This window comes from Ailuropoda melanoleuca, chromosome 1 (assembly GCF_002007445.2).
Source record: "Ailuropoda melanoleuca isolate Jingjing chromosome 1, ASM200744v2, whole genome shotgun sequence".
Taxonomy (NCBI): domain Eukaryota; kingdom Metazoa; phylum Chordata; class Mammalia; order Carnivora; family Ursidae; genus Ailuropoda; species Ailuropoda melanoleuca.
In genome coordinates, this window is record NC_048218.1 from 184,700,692 (window position 1) to 184,725,063 (window position 24,372).

At 37.6% G+C, this 24,372-nt stretch overlaps 1 protein-coding gene across 8 annotated transcripts in view; it reads right to left on the reverse strand.

The window, feature by feature from the left end:
- The window catches only part of CADPS2 (calcium dependent secretion activator 2), a 544,075-nt gene that overhangs the window by 124,839 nt on the left and 394,864 nt on the right, over positions 1–24,372 (reverse strand). For all 8 annotated transcript variants that reach the window (XM_034671263.1, XM_034671268.1, XM_019799438.2 and 5 more), the window contains 2 exons: positions 22,932–23,119; positions 3,119–3,220 (listed from right to left, as the gene is read on the reverse strand). In XM_034671263.1, the coding sequence (XP_034527154.1) occupies positions 3,119–3,220; positions 22,932–23,119 (290 nt within the window). The remainder of the gene's footprint in view (positions 1–3,118; positions 3,221–22,931; positions 23,120–24,372) is intronic.

Genomic DNA, 24,372 nt, shown 5'->3' on the forward strand with positions numbered 1-24,372 from the left:
CATTCCTTTTTGCTGATCAGAAGTATTGTGATTGTTTATCTCTTTCTTGTTGATAGCCTTCTGTCTTGTTTTCATATTCTGGCTATTATGAATAACGTCGGAATGAACATTCACATGAAAGTCTTTGTGTGAACATGTGCTTTCATTTCTCTTGGAGAATACCTACAAGTGGAACGGCTGGGTCATATGTTAGAGGTGTCTGAATTTTTAAAAACCTGCAATCTTACAAAGTGTGCTGTACCGTTTTATACTCCTATTAAGAGTACGTGCAGAGTTCCAGTTTCACATCCATGCCAACGCCTTTTGGGTGGTAATTATTTTTCTTAATTTTATTTATACTTATAATGTAGTAGTACTGCATTGTGTTTTAGTTTGTATTTCCCTAAAGAATAATGACGTTGAGCATCTTTTCATATGCCTTTTCGCCATGTGTCTTTGGTGAAATATCAGAAACAAATTTGTATTGGGTTGTTTCATTTCTTACTAAGTTTTAAGAGTTTTTTAATATATTCTGGATAATAGTTTTTTGTGGGAAATGTATTGTGCAAATGCTTTTTCTCATTCTGAGATATCTCTTCATTCCCTTATCGGAGTCTTTGGAAGATCAAAAGTTCTTAATGTTGATGAAGTTCAAGGTAACACTGTTCCTTTTATGAATCTTGATTTTGGTGTTTTGAAGAATCTTTGCTTAGTCCAAGAACAAAGAGATTTTCTGTTTCCTAGGTCTACCCATTTTGAGTTAACTTATGAATCAGGTATGAGGTATGGATCCAGGTCAACATTTTGCATCTGCTTATAATAGTTCTAGCACCATTTATCAAAAAAAGTGTACTTTGCAAATTATCTTTGAAAATCAATTGACCTTATGTGTGTAAGTCGATTTCTGAACTGTCCACACCACACAACATTGATTACCGATTTTTGAGCAGACACCCTTGCCTTGCTTTTGATCTTAGGTGAAAAACATTCAATCTTTCACTGTTAAGTATGAAATTGTACGTTTTCCATAGATGCCCTTAACAGGCTGAAAATATGACATTTGGTAAGAATTCTTTTAATACTATTGTTTACTAATTCTATCTTCTGTGTCACTTCCACTTTTGACTGTTTTCATTCTCTTCATTGGTCATATCTTACCATTTCATTGTGTGCCTAGAGATTCCTGACTGGATGCTAGACATTATTGTTTTACATTATTGGTGGCTCAATATTTTTGTATTCTTTTATTCTTGAACTTTACTCTGGAATGTAGTTAAATTACTTAGAAACAGTTTGATTTATTTGAATCTTGATTTTAATCCTCATTAGGAGAGATAAAACAGGGCTAATTTTTTCTATTACTGAGGTAAAAATTCTCTTGAGTATTCTACCCTCTGTCCACGACTTAGAAGCTTTCCACTCTGGGTAGTAGAAACTGGTATTCCTCCTAGCTTTCTGTTAGCTTTGAGGATTATCTCCTATAATCCTACCATGGAGTGAAAGGATTATTTGTCTGACTTTAAATAGTTTCCTTACATACATACTCAGATCAATACTTAGTTGAAGACTCTAGGGGGACCCTCAGCAAACACCTGTAAGTCTCTCCTCTCTTTTCTTTAGAACTTTGACCTACAAACTCTGGCTGCCTTGCCCTCCCTGTACTCCTACATCTGTCTCCTCAAGTCAGGGTGTCCACTGGGATTCTCCTCCCTGGGCCTTGACCCAGAAGTACTCTCCTGGTGCCAAACAGACACGATAAAAGACCTTATTCATTTGTTTCTCTCAAGAATCACTTTTATCCATTGTCTTTATGTTTAGTGTGCCAAAAAGCAATCTTCTGCATATTTTATCTTTTAAAAAATTTTTTTGTTTCAAGCTGGGAGAGTAAATATAATCTTGTTACTCCACTTTAGACATAAGCAGCTTTTCTTTCTTTCTTTCTTTTTTTTTTTTTTTACTACTTTCCCCCATCCTAAATGTAATTCCTGTCCTTCTTGACTTTCTAACACAGTTATGCCATTTTGGGGAGTTAAATTCAGTATTTATATTCTGTAAATACCCTAGATAACTGAGACACAATATTTTCTATGATTTACATGCTATTATTTTGTTTATAATTGTCTTTATTTTTAATATCCTCTTTTTATATATTTAATCTAATGTGATTCCAAACTCCAAAATAACTAATATAATCTAATTAATAGAACTCCAAACTCAATCCCAGGTGGGTAAATCCTCTCTCAACATACTAAAACATCTTAATATTTTGGTTGCTTTCTAAGCTCAATCATCACTTGGGGTTTCAATTAACTATCATTATGATGATTCCCTCCTCTTCAGCATTGACTTTCTGTTCAGGGGTCTTAACTATTCCTCTTTCTTTGTTTTCTCCTTTGTCTTGAATTGCATTCTCCAGAAATATTTCTGTTTTTAACCATTAGGTTCTATTGAGCTAACTTAATCAGGGTAAAAAATATCAAGATTTTGATCTTTCATTCTGTAAATGTTCTTAGGATCAATGGTTAATTTTTTCAAGCAAGGAACTGTGCCAGGCAACATGGCCCTTGTTCCCACAAAATGTAAATAAAGTAACCAATGACTTAAAAAATGGGTATTGTAACTATGTGATAAGTGACTAGTGAAGAGTACAGATGATAAATGCTAAAAGGCTTCAGGTTTTCCAGTCTTTGCTGGAAGGATCGAAAACAGCTCTACTATGAAGATAGGAAGTTCTTTGCCTGGTGACTGAGAAGGAGGACTACTCACCAGAGCTTGGGGAAGAGGCTACTCAAGGATGAGAAATGCACAAGCAAGTGAGAAGTTCTTTGCCTGGTGACTGAGAGGTAGGACTACTCACCAGAGCTTGGGGAAGAGGCTACTCAAGGATGAGAAATGCACAAGCAAGTGAGAGCTGCATTCCACAAATTGAAGGAGAAGGGACCTAACTTAATGAATGGTGAAAACTGAACAGCAGGCTTAGAAGCAGACCATAGACTGAGGGATGTGGATCTTACCTGGCAGGCGATGGAGAAGAAGCTACTGGTAGTTCTTGAGTAGCCACAGAAAGACATAACACTCCAGTTCCCTACAGAAGTTTATTAAGTGAAGAAAGCAAATACTTAATGAATAGAGTATATACCTGAAATGGCTTATCTGATTTTCTAAAAGGGAAGAGAGTCTTTCTTTTATCTCCTCAAATCTCTCTTTTTCTTCCACTGAAACAGTTCCAATTCCATCAGGCCTGGAAAAACAAAACAAAACAAAACAGAATCAGTATTTTATACTAATAGAATGTTTACTTTCATATATTTTATATCTTTATATATCTTTATTTTAATATATATTTATATATACATATATCTTTATATCTATATTTCCCTGAAGAATAATTAAGGAAAATGCATATTGGTCCAGAGTATACATATTACTTGCATCTCTAATGGAAATTTATTTAAAGGAGGTATTTGTAGCCATTTGCTTCATATTTTGACCTGGAATGAATGGAATGGAATTATTCTGTCTTAGACAGCCTTCAAGGTAAAGGATTACAATAAATATTTTCCAGATCTACTGAAAACAATGACTAGTCCTTGAGAATGGTAGTGAAAAGTGTTTTATGTGGTACCAAACATTTGACAAATTGAATAAATATCCCATGGATGAAAATATTATAAAAGCATACGGAACGCAAACTAAAATGTTTTAACTACTTTTCTTCCGAATAAAAATCAAGCTAATGTGAAATTGGAGATTTACTTCTCATTGTAAAAAACACAGAAAATTTGAATACATTTGGTTATTTACTGCCTTATTTTTTGGTTTAAATGTAGGGGGTTATAATTCAAAACACATAGTTGAATAAAAACATGTAGAGAAGGCAGATCAGCTATGTTCCCGGATTTTGTGCTTAGCCAAGTATCCCTATGGAATCAAGGCAAGTTCACATCACGACTTTTAGAGGTAGTTACAAACAGAAATCTTCTTTTAGTAAGATCAGGATTAAAAGTATAAACTCTTTCTAATAATGGATTTAGAATTTCTTCTGTATCAGTTTCAGTATCTGGTTGTATAACAGTCATTAAAATTTTTGAAAGTATGAACTGTAACTTTGTTAATGCAGTGAGAAAGATCTACTAATCTCATATTCAAAAAGTGTCTATTTCAATGAAATGAATCTTTTGCATTTGATAATTAACACCAATCATTTCTTCTTCCATTAGCTTATTTTCTAAAGATCATATTTTAACTAATTTTTAAAACCTATGGATAAATTAGGTATAAATGATTACGAAAAATAAAGAAAAATGAATGTTTGATATAACTTTCCCCAGAAGATTATGTATATGTGTATACATATATACACACTGAATATTATATTATATATAATATATATTATATATATGTGTATATATATACACTGAATATTATATTATATACATATAATATTATATAACATGTAAGTGTGTGCATGTGTACCTTTGATACTTGCAACTAGTCAATTAGGATAAAAGCAATTAATTTTAAAGTTATACCTGAATCATAATGACATAAAGACCCTTTATTCATCTCAAAGCATCATTTAAGTCTGAAACATTTCTTTTGCCATTATAGAGTAAATAATTTGTTATTTCAGAATCTCATATGCTGCTGGAATGTATGCTTTGAAAATCTTACAATTATACTTCATTCCTAAATAGGGAAACATCAATTATTTTCTTTCGTAGTCAGAATAATACATTTTACCAGAACATATTTCCAATGTGAACTGCAGAAAAACTAATGGCAAATATTGGTCTTTCAAATGTTTTCAGGAAGGAGAAAAGAAAGTCTGATCTATAAATTACAAAACAATGAACTCTGAGCTAACCCCAATGCTTTACAATAATTTATTATATTATAATAATTTATAATATAATGGATTTTTTCACCTATTACTTCAGAGTCAATTCCCACAGAGCAGATGATAACTTAAGAATAAGTATAATAATGATCACAAAAGTTCAAGAGCAGAGAGTTTTTGTTTTTGTTTTTTTTTTAAAGATTTATTTATTTATTTGAGAGAGAGAGGGCAAGAAAGAGAGCAGGGGAAGGGGCAGAGGGAGAGAACATCCAAGCAGACTCCTGCTGAGCATAGAGCCTGATGTGAGGCTCAATCTCATGACCCATGAGATCATGACCTGAGCAGAAACCAAGAGTCGGATGCTTAAGTGCCTGAGTCACCCATGCGCCCATCAAGCAGAGAGTTCTATATACATCATCAACTTGGGAATTTAAGCATTCAGACCCAAACTATATTATATTATCATACAGATAGCACAAAAACTCATACCACAAAGTTGTGGGTTGGTATTTCACTCTATACGCCAATGCAAACTTGATGAAAAAGAGCAAAGAACTTATTTTTATTATTCTGATGACTGATACGGTTCTTTGGGTTTGCTCTTTGACAGACACCACATGGTTATATTAGAGTGAATTTTACTGTTTGCTTCAACTGTCAAAGGAGATTGTGATTCACAGCGATACAGCGAGTCATCCTGTCATATTAAACTTCACCGGGGCACCTCGCCTACCTGACACAATGGAGCCAGGGGTTTAGGTGATGAAAAGCGAGAAAGGTAAGTCAGAGGAACATCACTTGTGTCAACTTTCACTAAGATAAAGACGGTTATATACAGTGAAAAGCCATCGTCTTAGTGAGTTCACTATCAAATTAGGTATACATCTGACAAGTTAAATACAATAGTTAGTATTTTGGACCTGTCCTTATTTATATGCCCTTTAGTGCATATATCAGACTATGTACTGAATATTAGGTATACGAAGTGAACATCTATACCTAAGTGATTGGGAATAAATAACAGTTTTGCTGCAGTCATGCCTAAAGGTAACAGCTCCTTCTAAAATTATTTTTCTGGGGCGCCTGGGTGGCTCAGTTGTCATTCGGCTCAAGTCATGACCCCGGGGCCTTGGGATCCAGCCCCACGTCAGGCTCCCTCCTCAGAGGGAAGTCTGCTTCTCTCTCTCCCTCTGTCCCTACCCCTGCTCCTGCTTGTCAAATAAATAAATAAAATCTTCTTTAAAATACTAAAATTATTCTTCCCAATAAATGAAAATATGTCCTGTGTCATCAATAGCTTCCTTGTCACAGCCGTTATTAAAATAAACAATTATCAGTAACAAAATTCTAAATATGCTCCTGGTACTGTGCTGTTTTATACGCACAACATAGGATGCTCACAGAGATCCATTCTCCAGCCTCCAAGAAAGGAAGCTGATGGAGCTCAGGGAGGTTAGGTGACTTCCCCCAGGTCACACAGCTAGTAAGAGCAGGCGCCTGGACTTGAACCTACGTCTCTTGCATTTCCAAATCTGGGGCCCTTAGTGCTCATGTCTTATTCTCTTTTCCCTACATTTTCACAGAAAATAATAAAGAGGAAAAAAGATCTCTATTAAAAAATGGAAACCATATCTGAGAAACGATGTGGAATATTCTAAATATACTTACTTACATCAGACATTTTCTATATTACTTACACAAGGCAGAGAGCTTAAATATCAATAAAATTTAAAATATTTGCCACTGAATCAGTAATTCTTTTTTTTTAAAGATTTTATTTATTTGAGAGAGAGAGAGAGAGAGAGAGAGGGAGAATGTGTGCGCACAGGTAGGCAGAGCATCAGGCAGAGAGGGAGGGAGAAACAGGCTCCCCGCTGAGCAGGGATTGTGACCTGAGCTGAAGGCAGACGCTTAACTTACTGAGCCACCCAGGCACCACTGAATCAGTAATTCTGCTAAAAAAAAAAACTCAACAAAGTCAGTCCTTAAAATTTGTACTTGCAGGAAGCAGCTTTAGGAGTAACTTAAACCAGTTGTATAATATGAAAATTCATCTACACCCAGGGTAATAGAGATTTAAAATAATAGCTTTATAAACTCAGCTTATAAATTTTCTGTCAGCTGTACCTTCAAAACATATCTCAAGTATGATTACAGCCTCCTTAGTCTCCCTCTTCTAGTCTTTTCTATGTCAGAGTATTGGCAACACATTACAGTGAGCCTTTTCCAAGCCTAGTTATGTCTTGTAACGCTTATACTCATTGCAAAAGGCAAAATTCTTATAATTATCTCCAAGATCTTATAGGACGCCCTCCTCCCCACACTCACTCTGATCTTCTCTACCTGTCATAGCAGGTCCCTTCACTCTGGCTTCCCAGCTAGTCCTCAAACACAGGACACATGCTCTGCCTCAGGGCCTTTGCACACGCTTTTCTCACGGCCTGGGAGGGTCTTTTCCTAGGCACACAGGGCTTGCTCATTCTTTCTCATCTCTACCCACAAGACTCAGGATTAGTGAGGTTATCCAACCACCTGCTGTAAAGGTGTAATCTCCCATTCCCACAGGTCTCTTTTCTTTTCACATTCTTTGTTGCTTGTCATTGTATATAATACGCCATCAACCCACATGTGATAGATCTGTTTATTGTTTGCCTCCTTTGTGCTGCACCCCTGATACCCAGAACAGTAGCTGGCAGATTGATGAGAAATGCTAAATGGCAAATAAATGCTAAAGACGTGAATAAGTGATACACTGAATATAAAAATATCAGCTACAGCAGATAATAAAAACTCATGAATGAGGAAGATCTCAAATATTGCTTATTAGTATTAATAGGGCACAAATTAATTGGAGGTTTTAAATCACGTAACGGTAGGTAAAACAGGACATTTTTTGAAAAGAAAACAGTACAGGAATTATAGTTAAGTATTCTGGGTAAAAAGATCTCTGACAAAAGTTAGCTGTATTTACACTTAGCAGAAAATTTTTAGTATTTACCTGCCATTTTAATTATTAGTGAAATCATTTGCTTTAAATCTCAAGAATAGAATTTTTCCGAGGTAATAAAAGTGAAATAAGTAATGCCTCTTCGATATTGATAAAAAGACAATGTTAATATGGTTACTGAAAATTCTAAAGTAAAAGGCCAATTTTCTGATTTGAATGTTAACTGAAGCTTAATTCTATGACTGATAAATAGCAAAGTTGTCCCAATGAGAAAAAAGGGCAAAAGGGCATTCTCGTGTATCAAGATTTAAATTTTTCATTTTTTCATATAGTTAGTGAAATCACATGATTTTAGTAAGAATAGTATTCCATGAAAGGTTAAGATATGAACAAATTATAAAATACAGTTTAATGGTAACTGCATTTCCTTTAATTATAGATACAAACAAGTTATTACAGAGGACTCCCTTCTGGCATTACATGATAAGCAAAGAACACCAAATGTAGTTGGGTCTATGTTAATTATACCGGAAAGATTCCGAAAAAAAGGAATTCGTACACAGTGGAACTTCTGCAACTGATGCTTAACCTCATCTTACCTCTGCGTATGGGTCTCATTCTGCTTTCAGAGAAAGCACCACATGCAGACACACACACACACACACACACACACACACACACACACACTCCCTTTTTTGAAAGGCAGATTTGTCCAAAAATAGTTCCTATACATATTAAGGCCTATACAAATCGATTTTACTAAATTCCTACATGATCTAAGAGATCTCACGATGGATTTTAGAACTCATGCTATTCATCAGTCCGGCAGATTAGGCATTTAAAAACAAACAGAGGCCGTTCTGTACACTGGACATCCTTTCATCACTTTCAACTTTTTCTGTAAATAGTACAATATAAGCTCCAAATTGAGAAGGTGTTTTTGAAAGACTACTCAGGAACGAAAGAGAGAGACAGTATTATCTTCATCTTCTATCTTTCCCAGCTTTTGAGGTAGTTCTGATAAGAAATTAGTGTCTATGAAGGGAAGAATCATTACATTATATTTCAAGAAAGATCTAAGAGGAAAAGAGTGTGAAAATAGGTTGTAGAGTCAGGCATTTGAACAGAAGAGCAAACATCAATGAGGGAATCTGCTTAAATATTTAAGTATGGACTAGCCTCATAGCTTCACCTCCCTTGAACAGTTTACAGTTCACACATTTTATGTATTTTTTATGTATTTTTTCCAGCGTAATATAACCTTTCTAAGGCCCATAAAGACCAATAAGAACAAATTCTAATATCCATTTCATCTGGCTGCCAACAGGTTTTAGGAAACAATGGTCCTGAAACATCCTGCAACAGAAAGGGTTAGAGATTTAGCCCAAGGATTTTTTTTTTTTTTTAACACTACAAATTATGAGACCTTGGTGGAGGTCCATAATGTAAGCAAGGCATATTAAGGTGTTTGAGAAGTCTGATGGTAGAGAAATCTGTTTAACATCACTTCTCAAAATTATTTAATCATGGCATCTCTTCACAATTCCCACTTAAAAAGCATCATTCAGTGACAAGCCATCTATTTTATGATGTAATGAAAACTGTAACATAATCTATGGTGATTTTCTCAATCTTTTTATCAGCTAGACCAGCCTCTAGATACTTGAGGGATAAAAGTGTCCTTGGTTTTATAATCTCTAGGAGTCTGCATGTTGCCTGGAACAGAGTGCTCGGGAAGCTTGTGGGTTGACTAATGCCCCAGGAGTTAATGCTGTATAGAAAAGTCTGGCAAATTGATGAGCTAGATTTTCTTCACCAGCCCATCAACCCCCTCATTCCTCAGCTCATCAAGTAGGATCCCTTGCCCTGGCAGTTTGGAGGCTTGCAGCGAAAGCTATGTTGCAAGCAATGACAGGGCAAGTGACCAAGTTCATGGTGCTTCTGAGTTTCTTAGAGGCTTCTTTTCACGTGCTCTCTCCCACGAGGAACGTAGGACGTCTTAGCTTCCTCTAGACAAAATGAGAAGGGAGAGACACATAGGGAGTAGCATTTCTGAACTGTCAATTCTGCCCACAGCACAGCAGGTAAAAGTCACTTTGCACTTCGTGTATTTCCCACCAATATCCATTTGTGAACAGAATAAAAAGGAGAGGAAGACACAGCATGAGAATAAGAAATGATGGGAAGAGGAGGCAGAAAACAACAGTCTCATATTTCTGTTCCCTAACCTAGAAACACTTCTTACTCTTCCAAACAAAATGGTACCTCATCTGGATGGTCATATATTGGTCACATAATCAGTGTCCTTTCATCTTCCCTGAAATTTTTGTTGTCCAGAAGAAATTAATCTGATCCTTATGGTCACTGAGCTGGAAGAAACATTTTCTATGAGAAAATATTTTGTAAATGAAATTCAAAAATCCTGTTTTCTTTCCAACCACTTCTCCCTCCTAGTTCTTATTTGTATTTCCTACTGTAGTCTATTTTCTTTGGAGGATCTAAAAAAAGATACTTCTTAAAAAATGCAGTAATTGGACTCTATGAGGATATGAGATCTTGTGACTCAGTTTTTGTGTTAAGTTACTGACGAACAGACAGGTCGTGGACAGTAATCAAGGTGTTGATAACTGGCCTCCAGGAATCAAACTAAATTCATTACTGTACATAATTCTAGAATTCAAGAGAAATAAAATATCAAGATGATTTTTAGATTAAAATAAGGAGTATTAAGATTGGTATTATTCTCTGATAGGTCGTCTTTGCCCCACACCTAATGTTAACAAACCAATTTTTTAGTTAAAGGTCTATATGTACATAATTTAGGAGAGCAATTCAGAAAAACACAAAGATAAAATTTCTTTAAATGTCCCAATCATAAATAATAGATAATACCCTTGTGTAAATATAATTCCAGTTTTCATTCTATGAACTCTAATCCTACATTTTAATTATGATTTATAATTTGATTCTTTTTATTTTGTGATTCTTTTAATGAAGCATCAACATCTCACATTATTCAAATATCCTTATATATGCTTTTCAATGGAAGCATGATACTTCATTTTACGGATGTACCAGAATTTATTAATCCAATATTCCATTAGAATTTAGACTTTTTTCCTCTATTTCTTCCTACCATAGAGTATATACTATACTTATATTCTTAGATACATGTAATCTTACACTATTTTTTTTTTAACTCATGTCTTATTGTTTCCTTGGGGTAAATTCATAAAAGTATTTTGTTAGTTTAAGTAGTGCTGTGGACTGAACTGTGTCCACTCTGAATGAAAAGTCGTATATTGAAGTCCTATCCCCCAATAGGTTACCATATTTGGAGATGAGGCATTTAGGAGGTAATTAAGGTTAAAAGAGGTCAGTCATAGGGTGGGGCACTAATCTGATAGGATCGGTGGCCTTACAAGAAGAGTTAAGAGTGGATTTCTCTCTAAGGACACAGGGAGAAGGCAGTCATCTGCAAGCTAGGAAGAGTCTCCCCCAGAACCTGACTGTGCTGGCACCTTGATCTCAAAAGCACTTCCATTCTCCAGAACTGTGAGAAAATACATTTCTATTGTTTAAGCCACCCAGCTGATGGAATTTTGTGACGGCAGCCCAAGCTAAGACAAATGTAATGATATTTTCAACATTTGATAGATACTACAAAATTGGTTTTTGAGACAATACTTATCAGTTTGCACTGTGACCCATGTGCACGAAATGATTAATTTCTCTGCAACCTCATCAACTGCGGTTTCTATCATTTGTTATAATCACTTTCAATTTTATACATAAAAAAAGTATTTCATTCTCTTAATCTATTAATTTCCGTGTGGTAAAATGATACAAGTTTTCTGGTTTACACAGGGTCCTTCCATGGGTCACAAAATTCATTGCATTTGATTAAGAACAATATTTAATTGTGAACTCTACTTACCAAGTGCCCCAACATTTCACCCATAAAATTTGTAAACCGATGGTCGCATGTCAGTCATTTCCTTACTTAAGAGATATTTACTGAGTCCCTGCCTAGGTCCTGGGGGTAATACAAGCACAACAGAAACGTCTCCTGCCCTAACAGAGTTTGGAATAGGGAAAGGCATAAACGAGAAAAATCAGACAGCAATGTACGATTACACTGAGGAAGGGCAAAAGCACAAAGCTTGGAGGTGGTATGGATTTTCAGGGAAGGAGTCCGTTTGGGAATGACAGGTAAGTTGAGATGTGATAGACTGAGCAGCAGTTAATCGGGTGGCGCCTGACGCAGAGGTGACAGAAAGGGCTCCAACCGGTTCTCGGTTCTCCGGAGAGATGTTCAAATACTTTCTTTCAGAATTCAAATTTTATCATGTGACTTCTGCTCCTAGTATAGTGGATTGACTTGATAACCAAAAATCCCTTTTCACTACAAAACACCTCAACACTGCATAAGTTATAACAAGCATACAGTTAAATGTTGTGAACTTATAAGAAAGTTAAAAAAAATTCTCCCAAGGCCAGGAAAATGCACCAGACACTGAAACCAAAGTAGGGATGAATGTGAACACCAGGGCTGCTTTGGGGGGAAATGTGGGTACCAAGGAGGCTTTACAGCTACCTTTAAGAGAATGCACCACTGGTCAGCGACCCCATGGAATGCTGAGCCTGAGATTCCCGCAAAAACTGGGACCGGTGAATAGGCTGTTAACTGATAAGTTAAAGGTTGGTCCAGAAGAATCAATATTCTTATAACGGGAAGCCAACAAGAAAATCTGTTTCTACATCATCTAAAGAGTGAGTGAAAGAGTCTTTCCTGAGAATACACACCATATGCCTGGCCTCATTAAACGGGCTACTACCTATGCAATCAAGAAATCCCCAAGATAAGAAAACAAAGTGGCTCCAGCAGTACTTCCATCACCAAATAAAAGAGCAAATTCTCTTTAGAAGAAAGTATTCTTAATCCAGGCCTTGTAGGATTCTCATAAATTTCAAATATATGTGCTTATTAAAAAAACAAACAAACAAAATGCTGAGTAAGAAAACAGTGACCATAGCAAAAATGTCAGTGGAAACAGGACATAAACACCTAGAAAATTTAGTTACTGAAATTGATCAGAATATAATTTATAAAAGGTCTAAGGAAAAAGGGGGGGGATAAAAACCAAGAATCAGATCAGAGATGTTCAGAAATAATCAAATGGGTTTTAAAAAGAACCCAATAGTATTTCCAGAACTAGAATATTTAGTAATTGAAACTCACAATATGTGGGTTGAAAAGTCGATGTTATAGCTAAAGAGAGAATTAAGTAGAGAAATGGTTGGCAAACTATAGCTTACCACCTGTTCTTATGAATAAAATTTTATTTGAACACAAACCACACTCATTCATTTACATATTGCTCATGGCTCTTTTTGCACTAAAACACAGAATTGAAAGATAGTGGCAGAGACCATATTGCCCGCAAAGCCCAAAAGATTTATGATGTTTACTATCTGTCCCTTTATAGAAAAAACTTTGCCAAGTTCTGATTAGAAGACAGAACTGAAAATATAACATAGAATGCAGCTGGAGAAATAAGTAGACAGAATATGTATTACAGACATTAAGAGAGATACAGAAGATAAAACGTCTCATATATGGATATTTGGAATTTTAGAAAAGAGTGAGATTAGAGGAGAAACGGTATTTAAAGAGATAACGATATTCCAGGATGATGGCAAACATGGATCTTCACATCCAAATCAGAGTAAATTCAAAGAAATCCGTGCTTACTCAATATCAGGGCACATGGATCAGAAATCCACAGGAATCCCAAACAGAATCCATGAAAAGAAATCCATATGTAGATATGTTATAGCGAACCCACAAAACACTAAAGAACAAAATAACCCTGGAAGTATCCAGAGGGCAAAGGTAAATCCCCCTCAAAAGAATGGCAATTAGATTGTGAACAGCCTTCTTATTGGTAACAAAGGAAGCCACAAGAAAATGGAGTATTATCTTCAAAGTTCTGAGATAAAGTAACGGTCAATCCAGAATTGTACACCTAGCAAAATTTTCTTTAACAAACTTGGATGAAACAAGCACAATTCCAAACTAAAATTCACAATCTGTAGTTGCTCCATTATAGGAAATTCCAAAGAATATACTTCAGGAAAAAGGAAAACAATTTCTAAATCTAAGCAAATATTGAGTATCAAACAGAAAATAAGCAAACAAGGACACAACTAAAATACCAGACAAAATAAGCATGTCAGTGAGGAAGGGCATGGCTGGAGCGAAATGTTCCAAGGTCTCTCCACTCTTTAGAAGGAGAGGAAATTTGTTGCTTAGCATAAAACTTTAAAATTTTAGCAATATGCACAGTAAAACCTTAACACTGGAAAATGTAAACTATTGAAGGGGAGAAAGTAGCAGAACCTGGATGAAACAAGAAGGCAAGAAAAAAAAAACCTAAAAAGCTTACAAACATGTGTCAAAAAAAAAAGAAAGGCCAAAATAAAATGGCAGAAATGAATTTACTTGCATCAATACACATGCTAATTGTAAATGGACTAAAGGGATTAAAAAACAAATTGTCATAATGGAGAATTAAATCAGAATCTAGTTTGCTATTTATAAGGTACACTAAAACACGAGAATATAGAAAGGCTAAAAGTATGAATCAATCAAATACCCACCAAAAGAACGTTACATTAATAACCATCTAAGTAAACTTGAATGCAAAATGCCTTGTCAGTTATGAGAAGGGTCATCAAATAATCATAATTTCCACTTACCAGGAAGATTTAACAATTTAAAACTTGAATGTACCTAATAAACAGCCTCAAAAGATACAAAGTAAAAACTGGCATAAGTAGAAGGAAGAAACCAACGTGGTAGTGCCAGCTTTCCACTCACCAGTCAGGGAAAACACAAGAGAAGTCTGAAGCATGCTTTAGTACCAGAAAGTAACAAAGTGCTTTAAATTAAAAAAAAAGAGGGGGCACATCATAGGGAGTCAGTCTAAAAGAGCTCTCAATGGCTCAAGCTGGAATGATTTGAGCAACAAAATAAAGCAGTATCAGATTACAACCCAAAGTACCAAATAACTACGTATGAATCCAAACCGATATAAACAAATGGTTGACTAAATAGAGGAGAACAGAAAAATTTCCTTGCAGAAGAATTCCAAATACTGTATGTAGCTAGTCCTTCTTCTGGGAAGTGTCGTTTAATTCCACTTGAGTGTGAGTTGGACATAGTGACTTTCAAAAAATACAGAGATAGCAAAATACTATCTTTACTGGAGAAACCTGGCATAGACTACTTAACCACGTGATCATGGCTAACATGACCCGTGGTGTCCTATGGATATCATACACTTCCTGACAGGATAAGAGGAGAGAGTATTTCATCTCTTCAAAAACCCATCACCTTCAGTCCAACCATGAAAATGTCACACAAACCCAAATTGAGGGTCAAGATACTTGACCAGAATTACCCAAAACTGTCAAGGTCGTGAAAAACAGGACAAGACTGAGGAACGGCCACAGATCAGAGGAGTTGTGACAACTGAATGCAACATGAATGGCATCCTGAGTTGTATCTTGGAACAGAAAAAAAGGACATTCTGGACTGTGAAATCCAGATAAGATCTGGTGGTTAGTTTAACGGTAATGTGCCAATGTTGGTTTCTTAAGTTTTGACAAATGTACCATGCTAATGTAGGACAGTAACATTAGAGAAAACAAATACAGAAATTCCCTGTAATATCCTCACAATTTTTCTGTAAATCTAAAATTATTCTAAAAAGTTGATTTTTAAAAAAAATTAGTGAAAAGGAAAAGGAGCAGTCTAGTTCAACAAAGCTGAAAGTTAAATCTTTGAAAAGACTAATAAAATTTACAAACTTCCAGAAAGATGAATTGAGGGGAAAATAGAGAAGGTAAAAATAAACAATATTAGAATGTGCAAAAAGCAGGTAGAGCAAAAAGTACAAAGAGAACAACATGAACTTAATATCAACACATATGAAAACTCAGATAAAATGCACTATTTCCTGGAAAGCCATAACCTGACAAAACTCACTCAAGAGATAAACGGAAAGCTTGTATAGTTCTTAAACTAATGCAATAGGTAAAAATCTTTCCACATAAAAGTCTCAAAGCCCAGATGGTTTTAAAGGTGAGTTATTTATAACTATTAAAAAGAAGTAAGTCAGGCGCCTGGGTGGCTCAGTCGGTTGAGTGTCTGCCTTGACTCAGGTCCTGGGATTGAACCCCACTTCGGGCTCCCTGCTCAGTGGGGGGCCTGCTTCTTCCCCTCCCTCTACTGCTCTCCCTGCTTGTACTCTCTCGTATAAATAAATAAAATCTTAAAAAAAAAATAAGTCATTTGACACAAAGAGCAAGCTGGAAAGCTCCCCAAACTCACTGTATATGGCTATGATAACCTGGATACCACATCTTGATAGGAGCAGTATGAGAAAGGAAAATAATAGGCCAATTGTGTGCATCAATATAGATCTAAAAACCGTAAACTGACTGGCAACAGAAACAGTAAGTGGTACAGATGTTCAGAGATAGCTTTTTGTGTTTATTATTGTGTTAATTATTAAGCGTTACCTACTATGTTCTAAAAAAATTTTAGTACATTAGAAAATTACATGGAAATCCAACTGAAGACCCCAAACTTTTCTCCACCTAATTCTAGATGCTAAGAAGGTTCCAAAGTTCCCATGCTTAAGAAAAGCTATACCAGAGGGGTAGTTTTTGCTTCTGTTGTTAACCTGATTTGTATTCTAACACATGTTGAATAAACCTTTTGGTAATTGGAAGAAATCAGAGAGGGAGACATACCATGAGAGACTCTGGACTCCGGGAAACAAACGGGGGGTTACAGGAGGGAGAGGGGGTGGGGGAATGGGGTAACTGGGTGATGGGTATTAAGGAAGGCACGTGTTGTGATGAGCACTGGGTGTTATACGCAACTAATGATTCGCTGAACACTACATCAAAAACTTACGATGTACAATATACTGGTTAACCGAATTAAAAAAAAAGAAAGAAAGAAAGAAAGAAAGAAGGAAAAACCCCTTTGCCTTGTCTCTTCCTCAATGATTTGCCTGCAGTGGTAAATTCAGTGTGCTCTTGTATGCATTATTTCGGAAAACTCTTGAGCTTTTTATGCTGTGAGTGAATGGCATGGAGGGAAAACAGAGGCAAATGAAGAGGTGACCTTAATAACTATTCCTCAGGGTGCAGTCTAGTGACTTACTTATCTTGGATGACTGCGTTCTTGACTCCTGCTTTTGGTCATGTCTTTGCTATTGTCCCATTAGACCCACAGTGTTTTCCAGAAACATGAGGTATACAGCATTGATATAATTACTCATAATGAACAGATGGGGAAACTGAGGCTCAGACAGGACCAAATGCTCAAAAGGAAGTAGCTCATAAATGAGAGAGCCAGGACAGGAAGACAGATGTTCTGACTCCTAGCTCAGTGCTATTTGCAACATACTAAGCCTCTTCACCTACCGCTCACTTTCTGTTTTTGTCTGTCTTGTTTTGNCAGTGCTATTTGCAACATACTAAGCCTCTTCACCTACCGCTCACTTTCTGTTTTTGTCTGTCTTGTTTTGGAAAGGCATAATTACTTTGCTCTAGTATTGAACTCCAGGCTCAGTGGGGACAGATGTCATTGCTGGGCAAGCTTGACTGAGGCAGATTTGAGGGTGTTCTATAGTTTCTTTTTTTTTTTTTAAGATTTTATTTATTTCACACACACACACACACACACACACACACACACACACACACACAAGCAGACTCCCTGCTGAGCAGGCAGCCCGATGTGGAGCTTGATCCCAGGACCATGGGATCATGACCTGAGCTGAAGACTTAACCGACTGAGCCACCCAGGTGCCCCTGTTCTATAGTTTCTGATAAAATCCAGAAAGAAGCCTCAGAGTATGTTGAAAAGGTACTCATTGATCACCGTCCCTTCCACCTTTGTGTCTGTAGGTTGAAACCTGTTCAACTGTCCACATTATGTGAAGATAAACCTTGCTTACAGCATTTGATCTGGTTGTCCACCTGTCCCAGGAGCAGTCTCCAGATTGACAACTGACAGGACACTTACACTTATTTTCCCTGTGTCATACATCAAAGACTAGAATTAAGAAGTGGTAAGGAAAATCCTTGATGAGCCTATTTGATGCAATTATCTACGATTTTACTCAAAAAACGCCATCATTGTCTCTAAAATTAGAGACAGGAAGTTGAGGCACAATTTCTGAAGTGATAAATAAGAAGAAATGTTATCTGTGAAGACGGAAACATCGTCATATAACCTGACTGATCCCATGAAGGCTACCTACTACTCTGACATAACCTGGAGCCGAGAGAAAGTAGGGATTTCTTTATATACGAACGCTAGTCATGGCATTATCCGGCACCAGTTCTTGCAAGCTCGTGCAGCTGAGCTGGCCTTTGTCAGGTGTGCGGCAGTTCGCAGACAGCCCTACTAAACCCGGAGCCAGTGAATACCTTGTATACACACCTTACAGTAAACTGAGACATAAAAGCCATTTTGTGTTGCTGCTTTAGTTCCCCACCCTCAGCCTGACTAGCAAAACCAAGATGTATAACCACACATATCAACCTAGAACTTTGCCCTGTGATGCATTGTCTCCGAAAGTCTCTTTTCTCCTTCCTGTCGGTCCTCAGCGGCGCGATCGCTGAGTGAGTGGCTGTGCTATTCACAGACGTGTGCGGCTGTCCTCCTGCAGGAATGTGTCTGTTTCTGTCCTTGACTCAGTTTTTTCTTTCTTCCTTTCTTTTTCTCTCTCTTCCTCAGTCTTAGCACCAGCCAGACCTTTTCTGTTTAACTCTATTCTTTGATTGCTGAACCACTCCAAGTGCTATTCACAGGAGATGTGGCGGCAGAAAGCACCTAGAGAGCGCGGAGCCGTGTAATAGGATGTGCTCCCGGAAACATCTCAGATCCAGACAGCACTGCTGTCCTTCACTTCGGTTGATAACAAAAGGCAATCTTTTTCCTTTTGAATTTTTGACAGAGGTAGCTCAGGTCATGAGCAAAACAGGGCTCTGAATGCGTGTCTTGACAGATATAAAAATGATCATAAAGAGAGACTATGGCAAGCACTGCAGAAAAGTCAGACTTGACACTGACAGTATTTTCAACAAAAGTCTATATAAATATCAGATACCACAGACCTGGATAAGAGAAGCTTATGTTCATAAGGCGAGGTTGTTAAAACCCGAATATTCTATTAGCAAAAAACTGAAGAGTCTAATTACATATGCACTGCAGTATTTCCACTTAACATGAGGTATGACAGCTCTACCTACTTTTCCAGGTTTTCTCCTCTCACAATTTACATCCCCGTGGCTGGGTGGCAAAGGCAAGCATGTTAGAATAATAACTAATCGATACTGATAGAGTATAATTATCTAGTACCTTCGTATTTATATTTCCCCTTTTACACATGACACCTTGGAGTTTCAGAAAGGTTAAGGGATTTGCCCAATCTGGGTCACTTTGCAGATTTTGGAGTTAGATTCAAGTAGGGATCTTTTGCCTCTTTTTTATTCTTTCATTGTGACAGCATGACATTTCTGAATGATATCTGTTAGACGCTAAAGATTACAGGAAACATCATACCCTTCAGTTTATCTTAGATAACATCTACCTTTAACTGAGGTTCAAATTTCCCTAAAACCTGCATTTCTCCCCTTTTTTTCCTTAAGCTACATGTCACCTAACTGTGGAATCCCAGACTAACTCAAATTTGTTTTACACCACCCAGAGATACCTGAAAATGTACACATGTTAACCAGGAAAATTGATTTAATGTATAATATTAAGTATAATACATGCATGAACATATAAACACACCTTAAATTACACTTTCCAGTGTACTATTATAAAGAAAACAATAGTTTTACAGAATAAAAGTAACTATGGCAACCTATAGATTCAAATCAGGCTGCCTCCAAGGCAGCGCTTTCCAGGTGCCTCAGTAACTTTCCATTAACATGTGTCTCAAACACAGATGTTTTGGGAAAGCATTAGCTGAATTTCCTACTTAGTGTTCACAATTATCCCTTTCAGTGTTATTTACTAAAATAATCTGATCATACAAAATTCTTTGGGTATGTCTGTTTCACTGCAACCTTTTTATCCTCTTGCATTACAGAGTCCTGCCTAACCTTGGGAAACCTATATTTTGATATCCACTGGTCAGGAGGAAGTAAGACAGAACCAGGAGCTAAGAAACGGGTTTAGTAAAAAAGCCGTTCATGTTGTCTGTCCATTCGCCATCCCAACTGTCCCCTGTTCTCACTGCCCCTCTTTCTGCCACCCCCCCACCCCCACCGAAGTTTGTGGAATGAAGATGGTTTACTTTGGGATAACGGAAACAGGACTATCATCTGCAACTTTCCCCTAATTCCTAAGTAAGGCTGAGTTCCATAATGAGGTAAAACCTTGAACGGATCCTGAGACCAGGATTGGTTTTATTTTACTGTGGGATGAGAAGTGGCAACAACGATGACTTCAATTCAACAAGTATTTATTGTGTGTCCACAACATGCAAGGCAGTGTGGACATCCTCCTAGAGAGCATAACAGGGGAAGAGAACCAGTGTTTGCCTTCAAAATACGGCCTTGTGGGATAGAAGCAGGGGAGTGTGTGTGGATTTAGCATGTAGATTTGCATGGGAAAGTTCATGAGGAAACTACAGATAAGAGGTGTTTTGTGTTTGTGTTAACAAAAGTCTTCTCCACGGAGTTTTAGGATATCGGACTATCAAACTTGGAAAAAGAGAAACATTATGTGGAGAATAAACGAGTTGCCTGGGGTAAAGATTATGTGGGGAGGGATACTTGGAGAGAAGTATGGGTAGATGGGACAACGACAATGTTGAGAAAACCCTAATATGATAGTTTGGAACTTATCTTTAATTTCATAATCAGACAAGAATCACTGAAGTTTTCTAAAAGGAGTAGAATAAAAGTTAATCTGTAATTTTGAAGGTGATTGCTAGACTCTTGGAGGGAGAAAAAGAAGCAGTAGAGAGATGTATAAAGACAAATAAGCAAGAAGAAAAGGAAGGCTTGAGTTCGGATAGTGCAATGGAAACGATAAAGACCAACTTGAGGGGTGCTACAAAGGCAGAACATTGGCACGAGGAACAGACTGGGTCTAGGAGGTAAAAGAAAGACGAATGAAAAATGAAGAGGCCATGAATGGAAGTGATAGTCACATAACTAATTCAGTCGTTCATTCATTCATTGAATGCTTACTGAACACCTATTTTGTGCCAGGAGTGTTACTTTTCGCCAGGCACCCAGCTAGGAGCTAAAAGAGGTAGGTACACGAGCTGGTTTAGTGAGATCACGGACTTAATTTTTTTCAAACATTTTTTAGAGGAGGGTGGAGGGGAAGGAGGAGAGGAGAAAAAGAACCCTAAGCAGACTCTGCACTGAGCCCAATGCAGGGCTCAATCCCCAATACCCTGAGATCATGACCTGAGCCAAAATCAAGAGTTGGAGGCTGAACCGACTGAGCCACCCAGGCACCCCAAGATGATGGACTTCATTTTATACACAGAGAGTTGAAAGTGCCAGAACATTCCAGCTGTCAGTTGTCGATAGAGACCTATAGTTTAGGAGAGTAATTGGTTTGGAATTATCTGTATAAAGACAGGTCACCGAAGCCGTGGAAAGGGGCAAGATCACTGAGACACAATTTTTTTCTGTGAAGTAGAAACATTCTCAGAACAGAGCAAGTTCAAGAGCAGATGTGAGAAAAGAACTATACTGCACTTGGGAATCTGGAGGAAAAAGTTATTAGCAAAGATGGTCAAAAAGAAGCAGGGAGCTGAGATGAGATAGTGCTGCGTCAGGCAGGCTATGCAGCGTCTCAAACAGTACAAGCCCTCGGAAAGTCCCGAGCACCAGCTTTTCGATGGGAGCAAGGAGGGCGAAGCTGGAGAAAAGGCGACTGAATTAGGTCCTTACCCAATCTATTTTAAGAGGCTTTGTTGGCAAGCGAGGAGCTAGAAGCCAGATGAGAGGAATGGAGAGGGAAATTTGGGTGGGAAGATCAAAGAGAGCAATGGAAAGGTAGCTGGACAGGGTAACAATGCTTAAGACAACGTAAGCTACCAGTTAACATTTTTTGACTATTTGTGTGCCTGGCACTGTTGGAAGTGCTTGATATATATGAATGCATTTGATCCCTATGATGATCGTGCATTCTGAGAGAGATACCATGTTACATCTTTCTCACAGCTTGGGAAGCTCAGACAAGACTAGATTATGAGGCTTGCCCTATCTCACACTATCAATTCGTATTACTTTGAACCCAGGCAGTCTGACTGCAGCGTCCCTTGACCACTCTGTTATGTTGTGAAGCTAACAAAAGCTTACACAGGCTTGTGGGAAGAAAGGAAATAATGGGAGAGAGAGAGGAGGGAGAGAGAGAAAGGATAATGGTTGAAACAAGCTAAAGGAGGGATGGGAGAAAGGGTACCTCCTTGTGGGAGGAACCCCAGTCAAGTTCCCTGGGAACAGGATTAAGAGAGGGACGGAGACATGGAGAGATTTTAAGTTTAGAAGCACATGATTGTGGGGGCCTGCATTAGGTGATTTTTTTTAACCCTTTCGGCTCAGAACACTAAAAGGAGACACTTGCTCCCAAAGTACAGATAAGGGAAGGGGCTAAAAGAAGATTCATAAACCTCCTTATTTATCTTTCTTTTTCAACGGAAGCAAGAAATGGAAAAGCAAGAATCATTGGATATACACAAACCTACCAGCAAGCCTTGCCCAGACATTCACATGCATAACAATAGAAATACCGAGGACACTTAGGCTGTGCAGCCCTAGTACTAGGTGGTACATAAGAACTAAAAGGCAACTTCTAATCTCATAGATATTCTCTTCCTTTCTCTTTCAAGTGGCTTTAACGGCAAAGAGAAACATAAAGTGCAGCCAACCTAAATCAACAGCATATTGATGTACATTTTTCCTTTGTGGGTTTTTTCTCCGCCTCTTGCAAGAAGTGTTTGCTATTTAAAATCTGTTACTAGGTGATGGCGGCAAAGCACATTTTTCTCTCTTCCCAAGTCAACCCTACACATTTCACTGTGCGTTTGCAAGTAAAAATACCTGTTGCCGTGCACATGAGAGGCGCAGAATGCAAAGCTGTAATGGAGCAGGGTTGGGTCAATGACAGCACCGTTTTCTGAATGTTCCATCAGTTCTGTAAGGTAGCAGAGATGTCTGTGACAGCCTCTCACGCCATAACGGGCGCAGTACTCGTCTAACACAAAAACTTGGCCAGGGCTAAACCAACCCTGAAAAAGAAAAAAAAAATTTTTTTTTTTTTCCTTTCTGTACCAGGATTTGCTTTTCTGCAGGAGCTCTTTGACATTATAAGAAGAAGCTGAATCCAAGTGTCTTTTGACATTTTTTATTAGTGGTATGTTTCATGTAGTTTTCATAAAGCTAATGTCATCAATTTTGGACCTGATCTGGGACACTCGTCACCAAATACTATTCTCTTTTCATTGCCACGGCAAGGCATGGGCAACCTGCTTTTCTCCAATGTCATTCAAAATTCGCCAAATTTATTCCCAAGTATCTAAACTGTCAGTCACAGAGAATAACATTCTGAAAATCTTCAATCCCTGTATGGATCAATTAAAAAAGAGAATGGTTAAAGTAGATACTATAATTGAAACTGACTTGTTGCCAAAAACATTTTATAAAGTGAACTAAGAAAATTCCAGTTAAGTCTAGGGGTAGTAAACATATACCATTTGGGAATTTGCCTATTTGGGATACTGTCCTCCTTCTGTTTGTCCTTCTATGACCAATATAACAAGAGCTAATGGCTTACAGTAGTTTTTAGTTCTCTTGAAATGAGATGTGAAGGGTGCATGTGTGTTGGTGTGTGCTTGTGAGCCAACTGAACCAGCAGGTACCCGCCTGGCTAACATTGCAGGTCAGGGTTAAGCAGAGCTGCCTAATAAAGTGTTTCGATGGATTATATGGACTAAAATAAACAGTTTTAAAAAGGGGCAGGATAACTGTACAAGAGAAAGAAAAGACTGGTGAGAAATGCAGAAAGGTAAGACAGCAAAAACACAAAGAAGAGGAGAAAAAAGAGCCCCCAAATAGTGTGGCAATAGTGCAGGCACTCAATGAGACAAACCATGTGTATGTGTAACATCAGTCAGCATGCCTGGTAGTTACTACAGACTCCATGTTATGGAACATAGGCTACAGTTCAGTGACATTGAGTGACTCGCTCAAGACACTGAAAATCAGTTGTTGTGTCATGACTGACATCCAGGGCCATCCTGCCTCCAAACACTTTCATCACACCATACTCGCTACCCTCTAGATACAGTTGAAGACACACTGTTGTGCTCTCCTCAGAGTCCGCATGACACGTGGGATCACCCACACAACGCAAACAACATCGGAGAATTCAGTAACTAACTCCGCTGAGTGGAGTCCACGATGGAAGTCCCTTATTGGTGTCCACTCTATGTGTACTTCCCCCTGGAAAGATACCATAGGGTTTTGTGATGTTCTCACTCTT